The following is a 17277-nucleotide window of genomic DNA, read 5'->3' as shown; positions in this document are numbered from 1 at the left end:
TAAAGTTATACAAAAAGACAAAAACAATGCAGGGCTGAGGAGACGGTAAAACCTACTTCCGGCGGAAGCGGTGTGGCCAGCTCGCTGTGTTTGCCGAAATTAAGCTGTGTTATTGGCCGGAGCTGAGGGAATACGGAGTCCTTGTGTTAGTGGTCAGCTAGAGGAAGCTGCAATGGCAGGAATTAAAGGTAATGTGAGAGCGGGTCCTCGCAGTATGTAACCCTGAGGGCAGTGTGTATATCACATCCCTGGTGGGTCAGAGGGGGGGGCTTTTTATAGTATGTAACCCTGAGGGCAGTGTGTATATCACACATCAGAGGGGGCTTTTCATAGTATTTAAGCCTGTGGATGGTGTATATCACATCCCTGGTGGGTCAGAGGGGCTCTTCATAGTATGTAACCCTGAGGAAGGTGCGCATCACACATCAGAGGGGCTCTTCATAGTGTGTAACCCTGAGGAAGGTGCGCATCACACATCAGAGGGGCTCTTGATAGTATGTAACCCTGAGGAAGGTGCGCATCACACATCAGAGGGGCTCTTCATAGTATGTAACCCTGAGGAAGGTGTGCATCACACATCAGAGGGGCTCTTCATAGTATGTAACCCTGAGGAAGGTGTGCATCACACATCAGAGGGGCTCTTCATAGTATGTAACCCTGAGGAAGGTGTGCATCACACATCAGAGGGGCTCTTCATAGTATGTAACCCTGAGGAAGGTGCGCATCACACATCAGAGGGGCTCTTGATAGTATGTAACCCTGAGGAAGGTGTGCATCACACATCAGAGGGGCTCTTGATAGTATGTAACCCTGAGGAAGGTGCGCATCACACATCAGAGGGGCTCTTCATAGTACGTAACCCTGAGGAAGGTGCGCATCACACATCAGAGGGGCTCTTCATAGTATGTAACCCTGAGGAAGGTGTGCATCACACATCAGAGGGGCTCTTCATAGTATGTAACCCTGAGGAAGGTGCGCATCACACATCAGAGGGGCTCTTCATAGTATGTAACCCTGAGGAAGGTGCGCATCACACATCAGAGGGGCTCTTCATAGTATGTAACCCTGAGGAAGGTGCGCATCACACATCAGAGGGGCTCTTCATAGTACGTAACCCTGAGGAAGGTGCACATCACACATCAGAGGGGCTCTTCATAGTATGTAACCCTGAGGAAGGTGTGCATCACACATCAGAGGGGCTCGTCATAGTATGTAACCCTGAGGAAGGTGCGCATCACACATCAGAGGGGCTCTTCATAGTATGTAACCCTGAGGAAGGTGCGCATCACACATCAGAGGGGCTCGTCATAGTATGTAACCCTGAGGAAGGTGCGCATCACACATCAGAGAGGACTCGTCATAGTATGTAACCCTGAGGAAGGTGCGCATCACACATCAGAGAGGACTCGTCATAGTATGTAACCCTGAGGAAGGTGCGCATCACACATCAGAGAGGACTCGTCATAGTATGTAACCCTGAGGAAGGTTACTATGTAACGCTGAGGGCATTGTGTATCGCACATCAGGGGGCCTCCTCGTAGTGTCTTACCCTATGGGCAGTGTGTAGCGCACATCAGGCTGAACTCTTAAAATCCAATCCAATCCAACCCTGCCCCCCCCCCCCCTCCCCTTATGTTACCTATAAAGCAGTGTCCCCCAAACTGTGCAAAAACTGCTGGAAGGACATGCTGGGAGTTGTACTTTTGCCACAGGTTTGGTAACACTGCTGTAGAGACCTGTCACCTAGGATTCTAGTTTAGAAGTCCTTGTCCTCTTGTTGTTAGTGGTTCTTTGTTATAGGCAGACGTGACATCTTGAAGAGTGAGGCTTGGTGTCCAGCTTTCTGGTTCTCCTGTAGGGCATATCTGTATATGTATGCAGGGAAACATTGTCGGGAACAATATACAGTACTGGATTGGAATGTGGCAGGAAGGGTGGCTACTCAGGAGCCAAGGAGAGCTGGGTGACATCCCACTGACAGCTGTCATGCTGGGCATAGTAGTTGTTTTGAAGCTTTCCCATAGACAGATGATGGGATGACACTATCTCTATATTGAGGTGGAATATGTCATCTATGTGCCAGCCCCTATGGGATTCTAATGATTCTGTCCAGCACAGGAGCCCTTTGTCTGTTCTTTTCCTGTTGGCTTGTTCCTTAATAACATGGTGTATTAGGGCCATGATAAGGTATGGTTTTCCCCTTAGCGCTTTATTATTTATTGATCTGGCTAGCGGAATGAAGGATTTCTTCAAGGATAGGAATATGCCACATAAAACATCCATTACAGCAGTTTCCATTGGGCAGAGCAGTGACAGGTTTTATAGCTGAATCCCTTTTGGTCCCATTCCAAACTCCTTTTATAAGGTTACATGTGATCCTAGCTGCGGTTGGGTCTTGTTACTGGCTTGAGGTGCGTGTGCAGGAGCAGCAGGCATAGTAACCATTCTCCACACTAGGTCAACATGACAGATGACCTCCACAAGTCATGGATGCTTAAAGAAGTTGTCCAGGGCTATCTATCTATCTCGCCTCCTCCCCTCTTTTTCGTTGTTCCAGGTGACATTTCCTCTCCTCTTAGCCAATTTCTGTCCACATTAGTTCTTGTGGAGACTGCAGGTCACAGTGAGGAGCAAGCACCAGAAAGAGAACAAACTGCTTCTGCTGGGGATCGGGACAAATGATAATGACTTTATTTGTTTTATTTTAACACAAACCTTAGCCAAAGGTGTGCAGTGATGCATCTCTTAAATTTAAAATAAGATCCAGATGGCATCTACTGATCGATAGGGTTACCTGGTCACACGCCCAGGTTTGGAATTTCACCTATTCCTACAATACTTGTCAGCAATGTCCATGGGTAAGAGCTTATTTCTTACATCACACCTCACAGGTAATAAATGCCAATACACTTACTTAGATGTTCATACGCTTTTTTTTTTTTTTAAATAAGAAAAAAATGTTTCTTAGTTTCCGCAGTTTTTATTAGGTGTTAAAGGGGTACTCCGGCCCTAAGACATGTTATCCTCTATCCAAAGGATAGGGGATAAGATGTCTGATCACAGGGGTCCCACCGCTGGGGACCCCCACAATCTCGCATACAGCACCCACCTGTGAGCATTGCAGGAAGCGCTGGAGGCTCCAAGTCTTATGCCTCCCGACCACGGGGACTGAGTATCGTGATGTCACGATTCCGCCCCGTGTGACGTCATGCCCCACCCCCTCAATTCAAGTCTATGGGAGGGGGTGTGATCCCAGCATTTAGAAATGTATTTTTTATCCTGTGAATAGCTGGTAAATATAAATCTTGCGATTCCTGCTTTAAGACACGATGAGTAATGTTCCAGTATTTCTCAATGGAGATAAAGGATCTCTAGGTCAAGCCACTTTTCCTTCCTAATCCAGGCACAACATGGCCTGAGATACATGTACTACATATATTACTATGTATGTATGTGATGAGTCACTTCATTCAGCCCATTCTTGAAAGGCCTAGTACATTCTGATTCTCCCAAGTTACAAGGCAATGGAGAAATATCCTACAATAGTTGACAAGCTCCTCGTTGTGATTTTTAGCTTGGTCTTCAGGAGTTTACAAGAATCCAGAAATATGTCACATTCTCTTTTATTTAAATGCCTGGAGAGATTACAGTGGTCATATGACTGCCTGCTGACTGGTCGCTGGGCTCATCCACGGAGACTCACATCCTCCAGTATTAGCTGCCGACTAGATCTCAGAACACCACAAAACATCCAAGTGAGATGGAGTCTACTAGCCAGGAGAACTGTGGTAGGAATCTGTCTCCTAAATGCAGAACTAAGACTTGTGTTTTTGATCCATTATTCTTTCTTCCCATATAGATCTGCAAGTTCTCTCATAGAAAAATAAACTGGATGTAAAATTCTAAAATGTCCTTTGTAGTAGCAGGGTGGTAAGATGTAACTTGTGGATCTCTCTGTCCCGTATAATCCGACATAGTTATTTTGGGCTGTAGAGAAGAGCATTTTGCATTGAGGTTTCCATGAGATTAACTTGCAGGTCTTATTTGTTGTAGCTCTGATCAGCCTTTCCTTTGGAGGAGCAATCGGACTGATGTTTTTGATGCTTGGATGTGCGCTGCCTCAGTATAGGTAAGTGTCATTGTTCATCTGTAATATTTATTGTGAAGGAAAAGTAACTGCTTTATGTACGTAAATGTGGTGTTCATGAAAGAAAGAGCTCATGTACATGCCTTACGTCCATCTGTTTATCCCTTCCAATGTATGAGTCTAGATCCCAGGAGTACAAAGTAGGATAGAATAAAAAACAGCCATAAAGACAAGTTCTGCCGAAAAATTACATGAAGCATAAATTGGTTTCTGGGAATTTAAGCAAATTTAGTTCAGGGTTGAACAAGGGGTTACATAAAAAAACACCCCTGAATTCCCAATTGCTCTGGTGTCTCACACCTGAACTCCGGCACTGGCCTCACTCTCTGCCGCCACAGAATGGCTTTGGAAGTCTCTTTCTGCTTATGTGGTGTGTTTTTTATTCCTCTGCATTCAGCCTGTACTAAATGTTATAAAAACTCCTGGAAAAACCCTTTAAAATGTATGTGGAGAAACTGGGAATGGATAAACCAGTCATGGGGAATCTACTGATAAGAAACTTCAGCCATGTTCTCGAGACATATTAGGTGAAGACTGTAAGTCCATGAAGTGATGTAGAATTGCTGAAGCTTAGCAACCCCTGTTCCTGTGACCTAGTGTGTTGGCATACTTTCCCTTTAAAAACCCCTTCACAGTCTGGAGTGTACAGTATATTCAATATATGACGACCACCCCAAAAGAATACTTGTCTCTATTTTAAGGTTTTTTTTCTTCTTTAAATTTAACAGTTTTATACAATGAAAACATAGAAACCCTGTACTTCTCCCCGACCCACCAAGGTTACTTAACCAAATTACTCCTAAGAGGGTAGCGGGGAAGTACATAGGAAACAGGGTTAAATATTGTGACAAAGTGAGGTAACAGCATCAACCAACATAAAGTTTAGAAGACATACATGAGCCCAGACAGGGGAGAAATGTCCATGGACCGGGGGGTGCCACTCTCGGGTCCCGGCCACAAGAGGGGGGCTAGATATCACGATGTGCCATCCTGGCCCAATCTATATGCGTGGCCCAGGGACCTTATCCAATACCGGGCTATACTTTTTTTCTGTTCACAACTATTTTAGGGGAAACCCCCTAAGGGGAACCCTTAAACTAAGTAACTCCTAAAATGTAACTTTTATTTGTCCTATTAAAATATTAAACTAAATAGTAATGTGTAATTTTCCTTATGGTGTAATCTACACCATTGATTGTTTAAAATCACAGCTTCAGATCAGCTCCCCTTGTGATATTGTAGTAGTAACTGCAATTAATGACAGAATAATTGCACAGCGATCATCGTCTTTGGATATGATGAACTGTTTATGGGGAGTTGTTAGTGGCTGCTAATTAAAAAATCCGAGCATTAGCTAGCGCCTCCAACGTTTCGCTGGCACCCCAGCTTCGTCAGGAAGGGCTGGTGGCTAATGGCCAGCGGTTGTCCCGTGGTTCCTTATATACTACGGCATCTAAAATATGAAGGATACCCAGTTCTATCCCCAAAGGTTCCTCACTACACCCTATGAGACCCAATACACATGGCTTTGGTTCCAGTGGCACAACAATCCCATACTCTGGATGTATCAGTGAGACACCTCCCACCAATAAAGGATTAAGAGCGGGCATTCCCAAACCATATGGAACAAATGAGCCCCTACCCGCCCACTCCTCAGACAACTAGAATCAGGGCAGAGACCCTAGTCTGTGCAGGAGTGCTGGAGTTTTATACACAATATGTAAGAGAAATAGTTAGGACAGGTGGTTAGCTTCAGATAAAAACAATAAGGGGGTTTGTGAGAGAACAGTATTCCACTCTAGGTCCCAGATCCCTTTCCCATTTACCCCGGACTAACAAGGGAAAGCTATTATGATAAGACTCTAGCAGTAGTGACTTAAGATTCCAACACAACAATAGAGTGGATATCCAGTCACCTCAACCTGCCCTGCACCTCACACACATGGTGTAACTGTAAATATCTATAGGAGGAGGAACACAGCAGCTCAAACTCATTCTAGAGCTCCACATAAGCCTTAAAGGGGTACTCCACTGAAAAAACTTTAATGTGGAGCATACAGCAGCTGACAAGTACTGGAAGGATTAAGATTTTTAAATAGAAGTAATTAACAAGTCTGTTTAACTTTCTGGCACCAGTTGATTTAAAAAAAAAAAAAAAAAAAAAAAAGAAGAATGTTTTCCAGTGGAGTACTCCTTTAAACACATCACTCACACTCAACTGCTCCACCATATGTACTCTCTATGTACCTTCCTCTCCCAAAATCCTGCATCCTGGAAGGAGAGAAATTAGGTAGGCCAGGGTTGCACCACAGAGGTGTACATTTTGAATATCCCGACACACCTAGCCAGGCCACCAGAAGCACTTGTCTCTATTTTGAATGAAGTGACTGTTGGAGTCCTGAAAATGTTGATATTGCCCATCGCAGCAGTATGCCCCTTGGATCTGTCACGATCTAGTTTTCTCTGAGAAATGTAATTATTTGGTTGAAGTGTTAATTGAAAAACTATTCTGCTTTCTAGTTTTGGAAAGTTTCCATTCTCAGGTTGTCTTGTTTTTTCCCATCTGTCTTCTGTACAGTCAGTATTGGCCATTATTTGTACTGTTTTTCTACATATTGGCACCGATCCCATACTGCATAGCAAGACGGGTAGTAGATGAGACAGATGCGGCAAGTAATGCATGCAAGGAACTGGCCATCTTTCTCACAACTGGGATTGTTGTGTCTGCGTTTGGCCTGCCTATTGTCTTTGCCAGAGCAACCTTGGTAAGTGTTCTGAACTGTTTTTTTTTCTCCAATAATTGTCATTTCTTGCTAGAAATGCTGATGGTTCTGTGCTGCTCGCACGAAGACGACAAAGTAGTATATAGTACCTGTAATACACACTACCCTATGTACCAATTCAATAAATAAAGTAGAAAAACTGGCTTTTCTATTTTACATAATTTCTTTTAGGTTTATATTTTAATTTCTTGTTTAGGTTTATCTTTTAGTTTTCTCTCTCAATGCTTTTATCCACAGAAAACCTGCTTAAGGGTGCGTTCACACGGAGTAATTCAAGAGGAATTTACTCGAGTAATTCCTCTTGAATTCTCCGCTCCAAATTAATTCACATCTCCTCTGCCCATTGACTTTAATGTTTTCTCTGCTGTCCTGTTCACACTGCGGAAATTCTGCTAGCGGAATTCCGACGCTGAATTCTGTTCCGCTTGAAGAAAGAGCATGTTCATTCTTCAAGCAGAAATCAATTGAAGTCAATGGTAAAAAAAAAAAATTCCACCCAACATCGTTTTCATGCGGAATTTGCGTGGAAATGTCTGAAAAACCCTTCACTTCTTTCTCCCCCAATTCTGCGTGAAAAGAAAATTCTTTTTTCGACACGTAAATTTTTCAGCGTGAATCCCTCTGGATTTGCCCAGTGTGAACGCACCCTAAAGCTGTCAGGTGACATTTGCTACACTATAAACAGTTCTTGGCTGCTTTCCCTGTATCAGTATTTGTACAGAAATGTGATCACTGTGTATGAGTAGGGCAAGAAAGACTCTCGCTGTCAGGATTTATTCTTCTTTATACTAAGGCTGGGTTCACACTGTTTATCACATTCGGGGACCGGATCCGGCTGGGAAATGGGAAAACTGGGCGCTCCCGTATCCCAGCCGGACCAGGCCCGACCAGAGTCAGATAGTGATAGGTTATACCCCTCCATCTTAATCTCCTTGTACCATTATTCCCCCTCCCTCCCTCTCTGATCCCCTTTTGCCATTATCCCTGCCCCCTCCATCTTAAACTTGTTTTTGTTTTTTGTTTTTTTTAAATCAGCTGGTGCCAGAAAGTTAAACAGATTTGTAAATTACTTCTATTAAAAAATCTTAATCCTTCCAGTACTTATTAGCTGCTGAATACTACAGAGGAAATTCTTTTTTTCTTTTTGGAACACCGTGCTCTCTGCTGACATCTCAGTCCATTTTAGGAACTGTCCAGAGCAGCATATGTTTGCTATGGGGATTTTCTCCTACTCTGGACCGTTTTTAAAATGGACAGAGATGTCAGCAGAGAGCACTGTGCTCGTGATTCAGCAGAGAGCTCTGTCTTCCAAAAAGAAAATAATTTCCTCTGTAGGATTCAGCAGCTAATAAGTACTGGATGATTTTTTAATAGAAGTCATTTACAAATCTGTTTAACTTTCTGGCACCAGTTGATTTCCATCGAAGTACCCCTTTATTGCCCTTGTACCATTATTCTCCCCCTCCCTCTAATCCCCTTTTGCCATATCTGATAATAATGGCACAAGGGGATTAAGTATAACATTACTATAAAAGTAAGCACACGCCATTATGAAAATAAGTAATTTTATTACTTATTTTGTCCGCGGGTACCCCTTGCGCAAGGGGTGCCCGCGGACATACTTTCCCCCTTTGGGGGTACAGTCACAAAAAGGTTGAGAACCACTGGCATAGACTACCATCTTATAACTGATAGTGTAATCTACATTTACTTCAGTAGAACCAGGTGGTCACAAAATTAACTCTACAATGCTGCTGTGGAAAGCAATGGAAAGCTACCTTAGGCCTCCTTATATGGGCATTGTCAACATGATTTTTTATATTTGATTCCTTATGCCAAATAACTTTTGTAATTTGCTTCCATAAAAAAAAAAAAAAAAAAATTTTTTATCGTTTTTCTGCTTTATACTTCTGCCCGTCAGGGGTCTCCCTTTTTGTCCAGAACACTTTCCGTCTGGTCAAAATCTCAGATTCTGGTCTCCTGCTTGTAATGGCAGGAGACCAAACTCTGGAAATGAGGTCTGGCCATAGGCAGTGCATAGCACTCCCTCTCTGCCTATGTAAAATACAGGGGCGAGGGAGCGTGCGGCACTGCTAATTTACATAACTCCGCCCCCTCTATGTAGAGTTGGCCGGCTGCATGGCAGCAGAGATATGAGGGCAGAAGTGGTCCCCCACATCCTCCTGCCGGCAGCTCACTCTATGTGAGAAAGAAAAGGTATGATACGGTTTTTATAGCATGTATACATGACACTTTTTTTTAATTTTATTTTGGACATGCATTTCTTACTTTTCTATAGAAAAACCTATGAAAATTTAGTTTGAAAAAATGTCATACCCAGAAACTCCACAAATCACAATGCCACGTATGTAGACCTTGTCATAGTTGGCGGTAGATTTTTAGGTAATTGACAGAAGTAGGCTACTTTCACACTACCGCTGCACTCCGTTGAACGGCTGTTAAGTTCTTTTTTTTTTTTTTCTTTAACGGCCGTTATCTGGAGGGGCACAACAGGCAACAATGTGTCCTGATGGATCTCATTATAGTCAATGGGGTCCGTTGGGCGCCGTTATTTTGTAGCAGGAGAAAGTGACGGTGATGGCAGTAATTTCATTTTTTTTTTTTTTTCCCCAGCTATTCTTCCCGGGTTCCCCGACGGCCGTCACACTGCTGTTTCGTAACGGCAATGTGAAAGTAGCCTGAAAAAACCCAAAAATGCTGCACCTGTGACTGAAGCTACGCCTGTTTTAAGGCGTGACAGAATAGTGTCTAAAATGCTGAATGTTGCACAAGATTGGCACACATTACACCAATTGTAAATCTGCCCCATTGTGTGTGACACTACCGTTAGGTGTAATATGGCCACAAGGTCAAGCCCAACTGTGGGTCCAAAGAACTAAGCGCATCCTAGTGGAGCAGCCTGTGGTCAGGCCGGGGCTTGGGTCCATATGACATGTCAGGTTTGTAGTGGGTGTAATGGAAGCTGTTATATTTATGCTGGTTTCTTTTGTTCACAGATTCATTGGGGAGCATGTGCGCTTGTTCTGACGGGGAACACAGTCATCTTTTCTACCATTTTAGGTTTCTTCCTAGTTTTCGGAAACAATGATGATTTTAGTTGGCAACAGTGGTAAAGTACAATACCAGAACTGAACTCTAGAAAAGGCCATGATCCTGACTCCAGCGACCATCCATTCAGCCAGTGAAAGGACTAAGCACAGCTAAAACTGGTATCAGCATGTGGAGTCTTGTCGTCTAGTCATGCTTTTGCCATGGACATGCAGAATGGCTTACCCGAAAAAACAAAAGTTCAGCTTCCTTGATGCTTTATTTTCATACATTATTGGTACCTTTGTTAAACCTTTTTATATATAATTTTTTTTTTTTTTTTTTTTCAATACTGAAACCTTGTTTTTCTTTTTTCCTCTCCCATTCCTTGTTTGTAGTCAGGGCTTCAATGATTTACGTAGTGTTCAAAGAACATGCCATAGAACATGCACTTTTTTTTATTTGTGATGTTAAAAAGATATTTTTCTTATGTGTTTTATTCAGAACTATCCATTTGATGATCCATCTGATCTCGGCATTGTATTTGTGTTTTATTTTAAGATTGAGATTTTTAGATTGTTGTCCTTTTTGGTTTTCCATTTTGGACAAGTGGAAAGGATATCATTTTAATTTTTTCCCATAACTAAAGGTGAAAAATACCATTGAAAGTAGTTTTTGGCTTCCAAGCATCTTTAGATGGTCCACTTATCTTGGGTGAGTGCTTGTGGGCACTATGCAAGAGCTGTGCTCCGATTTTCTTTCTCCTTCCACACAGTTTGCTGGACTTAAAACCGTGGTCTGCCACAGTTTTTAGTCCATCAATAATACAGATATGGTCACTATCTAACTCCATCTGCTTTATTCAAATGAATGGGGTCCGGCAGGGATTTGGCAGGGGACGGTTTTCCCGCCAGATCCGGATGATGTATTGCAAAAACATGGTGTGAGTGCACCCTTAGTAGTACTGCAAGGGGTCAAGTTTGTAGCAGCAGTATGGACCCTAATATGCAGCCATGTTATTATGGTGGTGTAAATGCAGTGGGGGCGGTGTTGTCATTCTATCTACACAGCTTCTTGTTTTTTGTTTTTTTTTTGTCTACATTTGTTGCAAGTTATTTTAGAATAACCCCTAAGGATGTGCTTTGACTTTTGCTGTGGAAACTGATTTATAAAATGAGACACCTTGAATTTGTCAAAAATGTTTTTGCAATTTCACTCCAGTGAAGAACCATTCTGATAAATTTGAGGGAAGTGCACACAGGCAAGGGGTGGGAAAAATAACTTGATTTACACACGATACGCAATCATAATTCTCCGACCCCTGGGCCTATGTTTGGAAAACGTACAGTCATGGCCGTGAATGTTGGCACCCCTGAAATTTTTGTAGAAAATGAAGTATTTCTCACAGAAAAGGACTGCAGTAACACATGTTTTGCTATACACATGTTTATTCCCTTTGTGTGAATTCGAACTAAACCAAAAAAGAGGGAAAAAAGCACATTGGACATAATGTCACACCAAACTTCAAAAATGGGCTGGACAAAATTATTGGTACCTTTTTTAACTTAATATTTGGTTGCACACCCTTTGGGGAAAAAATAACTTAAATCAGTCTCTTCCTATAACCATTAATAAGCTTCTTACACCTCTCAGCCGGAATGTTGGACCACTCTTCCTTTGCAAACTGCTCCAGGTCTCTTATTGAACTTTTCCCAACAGCAATTTTAAGATCTCTCCACAGGTGTTCAATGGGATTTAGACCTGGACTCATTGCTGGCCACTTCAGAACTCTCCAGGGCTTTGTTGCCATCCATTTCTGGGTGCTTTTTGATGTATGTTTGGGGTCATTGTCTTGCAGGAAGACCCAAGATCTCGGTTGCAAACCCAGCTTTCTGATACTGGGCTGTACAGTGTGACCCAAAATCCATTGGTAATCCTCAGATTTCATGATGCCTTGTACACATTCAAGACATCCCAGTGCCAGAGGCAGCAAAACAACCCCAAAACATAATTGAACCTCGACCATATTTCACTGTAGGTACGGTGTTCTTTTCTTTGTAGGCCTCGTTTTGTTTTTGGTAAACAGTAGATTTATGTGCTTTACCAAAAAGCTCTATCTTGGTCTCATCTGTCCACAAGACGTTTTCCCAGAAGGATTTTGACTTAAGTTCATTTTGACAAAATGTAGTCTTGCTTTTTTATGTCTGTGTCAGCAGTGGGGTCCTCCTGGGTCTCCTGCCATAGCGTTTAATTTAATTTAAATGTCGATGGATAGTTCGCGCTGACACTGATGCTCCCTGAGCCTGCAGAACAGCTTGAATATCTTTGGAACTTGTTTGGGGCTGCTTATCCACCATCCGGACTATCCTGTGTTGACACCTTTCACCTTTCATTAGCTACAGAGCCATGGGTTGCAAACTTCTTGATAATGTTGAGCACAGTGGATAAAGGCAAATCTAGCTCTCTAGAGATGGACTTGTAACCTTGAGATTGTTGATATTTTTCCACAATTTTGGTTCTCAAGTCCTCAGACAGTTCTCTTCTCCTCTTTCTGTTCATGCTTAGTGTGGCACACACAGACACACAATGCAAAGACTGAGTGAACTTCTCTCCTTTTTATCTGCTTTCAGGTGTGATGTTTATATTGCCCACACCTGTTACTTGTCCCAGGTGAGCTTAAAGGAGCATCACATGCTTGAAACAATATTTTTCCACAATTTTGAAAGGGTGCCAATAATTTTGTCCAGACCATTTTTGGAGTTTGATGTGACATTATGTCCAATTTGCTTTTCCTCCCTTTTTTGGTTTACTTCCAATACACACAAAGAATAAACATGTGTCTAGCAAAACATGTGTTACTGCAATCCTTTTCTGTGAGAAATACTTCATTTTCTTGAGAAACTTCAGGGGTGCCAACATTTACAGCCATGACTGTATGTCTACATACTGCAGCTTACCTAGTCTCTTTTAATAGGCCAAATGTACTTTATTGAGCTTCTTGATTCCTCCAAATAAACGTATACATTTGGGAACTGCAAATAAAATGTAGTCACTAGTAGATATATAGGGTAGAAGGTCTGGATATGATGTTATGCCAGGCTTCCTTACATACATTGCTATTAGGTGTGGATGCTATTTGCATACAAATGTTCCTCTGCATGTACTGTAATAGGATGCAAATCTTTCACCTCTTTCTGGTTGTATTAGATAATCTGAGGATTCAGGTTCACATAGTTAATCTGGTTCAGCAGTGTGTGTACAATCTGACATCTTCATGCTCGTCCTAATTTACATGGACAGGAGCCATTTCTGCACAGGGCGGATTCAAATGTAACTTTTTTTTTTTTCCCCCCGCCTCTCCTGTGCAGATTTCTTGGCAGACTTTGAGCTTTAACAGTAGCAGTAGAGGTTTAGACCATTTCCTTAGTATGGGAAAGGGATCCTATTGCTACCTAATGGGCTAGCATTAATATGTTTCTCCTAAGGTAAATGCTATGGGAGACATTTATCAATGTTTCCTTTTTAGTGTTTTTTCCGTACAATGTTTTTACTTGAGTGCGACTTATCCACTGGTTGCAGCCTATTGATAAAATTGCTTTTGCTGTGGCTTTTTCTGCTCCATGGTTGAGTTGGAGTACATTTGGTGGTGTTTTTTTCATGCGATGCAACTTTCGCACGTGATGATAAATCTCTGACCACTGCAAGTTCAAAATAACTTTTTGCTTTGGTAAGCAACTTTTCCTTTTTTTGCTTAGCGAGCTTGAAGATCAAAAAGTCACAGGAAAAAAAGGGTAGTCGCATGTGTGACTTTTTTGCAACAATTATAAGCAAACAAAAGCACTAAGACCGACATTTATCATTGTCTTTAGACTGTTTTTTGTGTCTAGAAAAGGCACAAAAAAAGGTGCACGCAGGGTTTATTTGCGCCTTTTGGTTTACACATTTCTGCTGATTTTGAGTTAAAATCCACTGATTTTGGCGTATTCCTCGCTCACTATACACACAGAGCTTTCCGGCGGCAGCCCTATGTGTGTAGTGAGTTTTGGAGGCGGGGCCGTGTGCTGGCGTGTCTGTGACGTGCGGCTCCGCCTCCAAAACTCACTGCACACATAGGGCTGCCGCCGGAAAGCCCTGTGTGTATAGAGAGCGAGGAATACGCAGCGTATTTCCCGCTGCTGCCATAAATTTTGCGCAGCGTCAAATACGCTGCGTATACGCCCTGTGGGAACGCACCCTAAAACTACACAAGCCCAGACTTGGCTTAGCTTTTTGGTGTATGTGAAGAGAGAAATTTCAGAAGATGTGTATCTGCACAAAATGTATGAAATGGTCTGCGACCATTAAATTAGTGCTCCTACACATTAACAGCACACACAAAGGGTATAGAAAAATATTTTCACTTACACCTACAGTGATAAATGCTTCACTTACACCTACAGTGATAAATGCTTCACTTACACCTACAATGATAAATGCTTCACTTACACCTACAATGATAAATGCCGGGCATGTGTTCTAATCTGCTGCAACCCATGCACTGTAATAGTGACTTTATAAGTCATGTCCCTGCAAACCACCAGAGCCCCGAGATGTCAATACATGGTGGCGATGTAACCTTTACCCACTGCCATATTGTTTCCATGATTTGGGCTCCACTCTCCAGGAGCATATAGAAATATAGAATGTGTCAGCAGATAGGAACCATTTGGCCCATCTAGTCTGCCCAGTATAAAATATTATGAAAAGTCCCTATCTTAAAGATAAGATAGCTTTATACATCCACTACTCTCTCAGTAAAGTAATACTTCCTGATATTACTGCAGTAACCTTAACCCCTCGAATTTTAAGCTATGTCTCTTGTGGTAGATATCTTTACAGATGGGGAGGAAGCTGCATCTTAAGACGTCTGGAGTTATACAAGTCAATGTTGTGAACATAACAGGGTATTCTATTATGTTATTACTGTGAAGTGTACATGAAAAGATGTAACTATCTGCTGGACCTGAATTTTAAACACCACATTTGCTATTGTAAAGGAACAGATCTGCACATATATAGATATTTTTATCATAACAAATAAGTTAAAATCCTTGATAAATCTCAATCCTGGTGTATAACTATTCTGAAACCTAAAGTCCTAAATTTATCATTGGTACTGTTTCTTATATAACTTATCGGCTCAAATAGCAGCCACTTTTTTATTCATTCACAATGTTGCAAAAGTGAATGCTAGTAGAGTCTTTCAGTTCATCTAGATCAGTGGTCTCAAACTGTGTCCCTCCAGATGTTGCAAAACTTCAACTCCTAGCATGCTCGGACAGCCGTTGGCTGTCCGGGCATGCTGGGAGTTGAAGTTTTGCAACAGCTGGAGGTCCTCAGTTTGAGACCACTGATCTATATGGATGGTATACTTGCAAAATGCATGCCGGTTTTTCTCTCTTCTACAGATGGTGCAGGAGTGACAACGGGTTTTAAAGGGGTACTCCGATGGAAAACTTAAAAAAAAAAAAAATAAATAAATAAATCAACTGATGCCAAAAAGTTAAACAGATTTGTAAATTACTTCTATTAAAAAAATCTTAATCCTTCCAGTATTTATTAGCGGAAATTCTTTTTCTTCTTGGATTTCTCTTCTGTCACGACCACAGTGCTCTCTGCTGACACCTCTGTCCCTTCATATGCTGCTATGGACAGAGGTGTCAGCAGAGAACACTGTGGTCGTGACAGAAAAGAAATCCCAAAAGAAAAGAATTTCCTCTGTAGTATACAGCCACTAATAAGTACTGGAAGGATTAAGATTTTATTTTTTTTTTAATACAAGTCATTTACAAATCTGGCACCAGTTGATTTAAAAGAAAAAGAAAAAAAAAGTGTTCCCCCGGAGTACCCTTTTTAACCTTTCCCCATGCAACTGACAATGTGTAAATGGAAATGATGCTACCGTCCATTCAATAAATAATTTTGTTATATATCTGCACTTGCAGCATTAACTTACACAGCATAGGACTTATAACTGTTATATATGTCAATGCCATCCTCCCTTTCCAGCTATATAGATACTATACATAAATGTGTATTATTGGGGGTTTATGTGCTCTGTATAATTCTGATGTATGCTGAGTTTTAACACTGATGCTTTTAGTACATTTCCCCAGCACAACCTTGTATCCAAAGTTCTTTAGTCTTTCATGCTGGAAGAAATGTTAGAAACCTTCTCAGGGCTATGCTGAATGGCTCTTGGCTTTCATGGAAAACAATTGCAGTACATATTTAGTGTGTGACCAGCAATAGAGCCATGCATTGAAAGCACAGCAGCTGTTCATTTGTTGCAGTTTCTAATGGTTTCTGTTAGTATTACTGTATGTAGTTGACTATATACAATGTATTCATCTCTGTTAGGTTGTATTTATTCTGTAGACTTTTAGTTTTAGCTCTTAGGCACCAGAAATGTAGGTTATATTATGTTTTTTAGTTTTTTTTTACCGTTGGTTATTTAATTTATTTACTAAGACTGTTGTATCTTAAACCAATAATTGTAAATAAATGTAGGTGAAGAGGAGCTCCGATAAATGGTATAAGGCTCAAAACTTCCCCTATTAGAGCACAAAATCCTACAGAGTCAACTATGTAAATATACACAAATACAAAGTAATTAGTCCCGACGCGTTTCCCCCTCCAAAATATAGTGTGGAGTAATGCAGGGTTCATCAGGGGATAAAAATGTAGGTAAGAAAGTTAACAAAGATATGCAGCTGTGATACAGTAACCGCCAGTTAGTGTGGAATATAGGATGTAAGGTCCGATAGGGACCACTCAATCAGACCCTCAAGTACCGTCCTTGATATGGGATGAATGATCTGGGTGGCCGTATGATGACGGCTAGTCCCCTCCTGGCAGCTGCCGTCGTCATACGGCCGCCCAGGTCATTCATCTAATATCAAGGACGGTACTTGAGGGTCTGAGTGAGTGGTCCCTATCGGACCTTACATCCTATATTCCACACTAACTGGCGGTTACTGTATCACAGCTGCATATCTTTGTTAACTTTCTTACCTACATTTTTATCCCCTGATGAATCCCGCATTACTCCACACTATATTTTGGAGGGGGGGAAACGCGTCGGTATTACTTTGTATTTGTGTATATTTACATAGTTGACTCTTTGTAGGATCTTGTGCTCTAATAGGGGAAGTTTTGAGCCTTTTACCATTTATCGGAGCTCCTCTTCACCTACATTTATTTACAATTATTTGTGTATCTTAAACCAGTCTGAGTGAAGAGAGTAGTTTAAGGGGTTTG

General features: G+C 41.7%; 1 protein-coding gene across 1 annotated transcript; it reads left to right on the top strand.

The window, feature by feature from the left end:
- Positions 1-32: 32 nt before the first annotated feature.
- LEPROTL1 (leptin receptor overlapping transcript like 1) lies at positions 33-10319 on the top strand. Its single transcript, XM_056568849.1, has 4 exons — positions 33-188; positions 4054-4129; positions 6726-6912; positions 9948-10319. Exons 1-4 carry the CDS (start codon positions 173-175, stop codon positions 10062-10064), a joined length of 396 nt encoding a protein of 131 aa, XP_056424824.1. The 5' UTR covers positions 33-172; the 3' UTR covers positions 10065-10319.
- The last annotated feature ends 6958 nt before the right edge of the window (positions 10320-17277 follow it).

Source organism: Hyla sarda, chromosome 1 (genome assembly GCF_029499605.1).
Source record: "Hyla sarda isolate aHylSar1 chromosome 1, aHylSar1.hap1, whole genome shotgun sequence".
NCBI classification, from domain to species: domain Eukaryota; kingdom Metazoa; phylum Chordata; class Amphibia; order Anura; family Hylidae; genus Hyla; species Hyla sarda.
The sequence above is the reverse complement of the archived record's forward strand: the minus strand, read 5'-3'. Positions and strand labels throughout refer to the sequence as shown.

Excerpts from the sequence above, each read along its gene's own strand:
- LEPROTL1 (XM_056568849.1), top strand. Across the intron at positions 4,130-6,725 it reads TGTGCGCTGCCTCAGTATAG|TCAGTATTGGCCATTATTTG; the intron begins GTAAGTGTCATT and ends TCTTCTGTACAG. Across the intron at positions 6,913-9,947 it reads TCTTTGCCAGAGCAACCTTG|ATTCATTGGGGAGCATGTGC; the intron begins GTAAGTGTTCTG and ends TTTTGTTCACAG.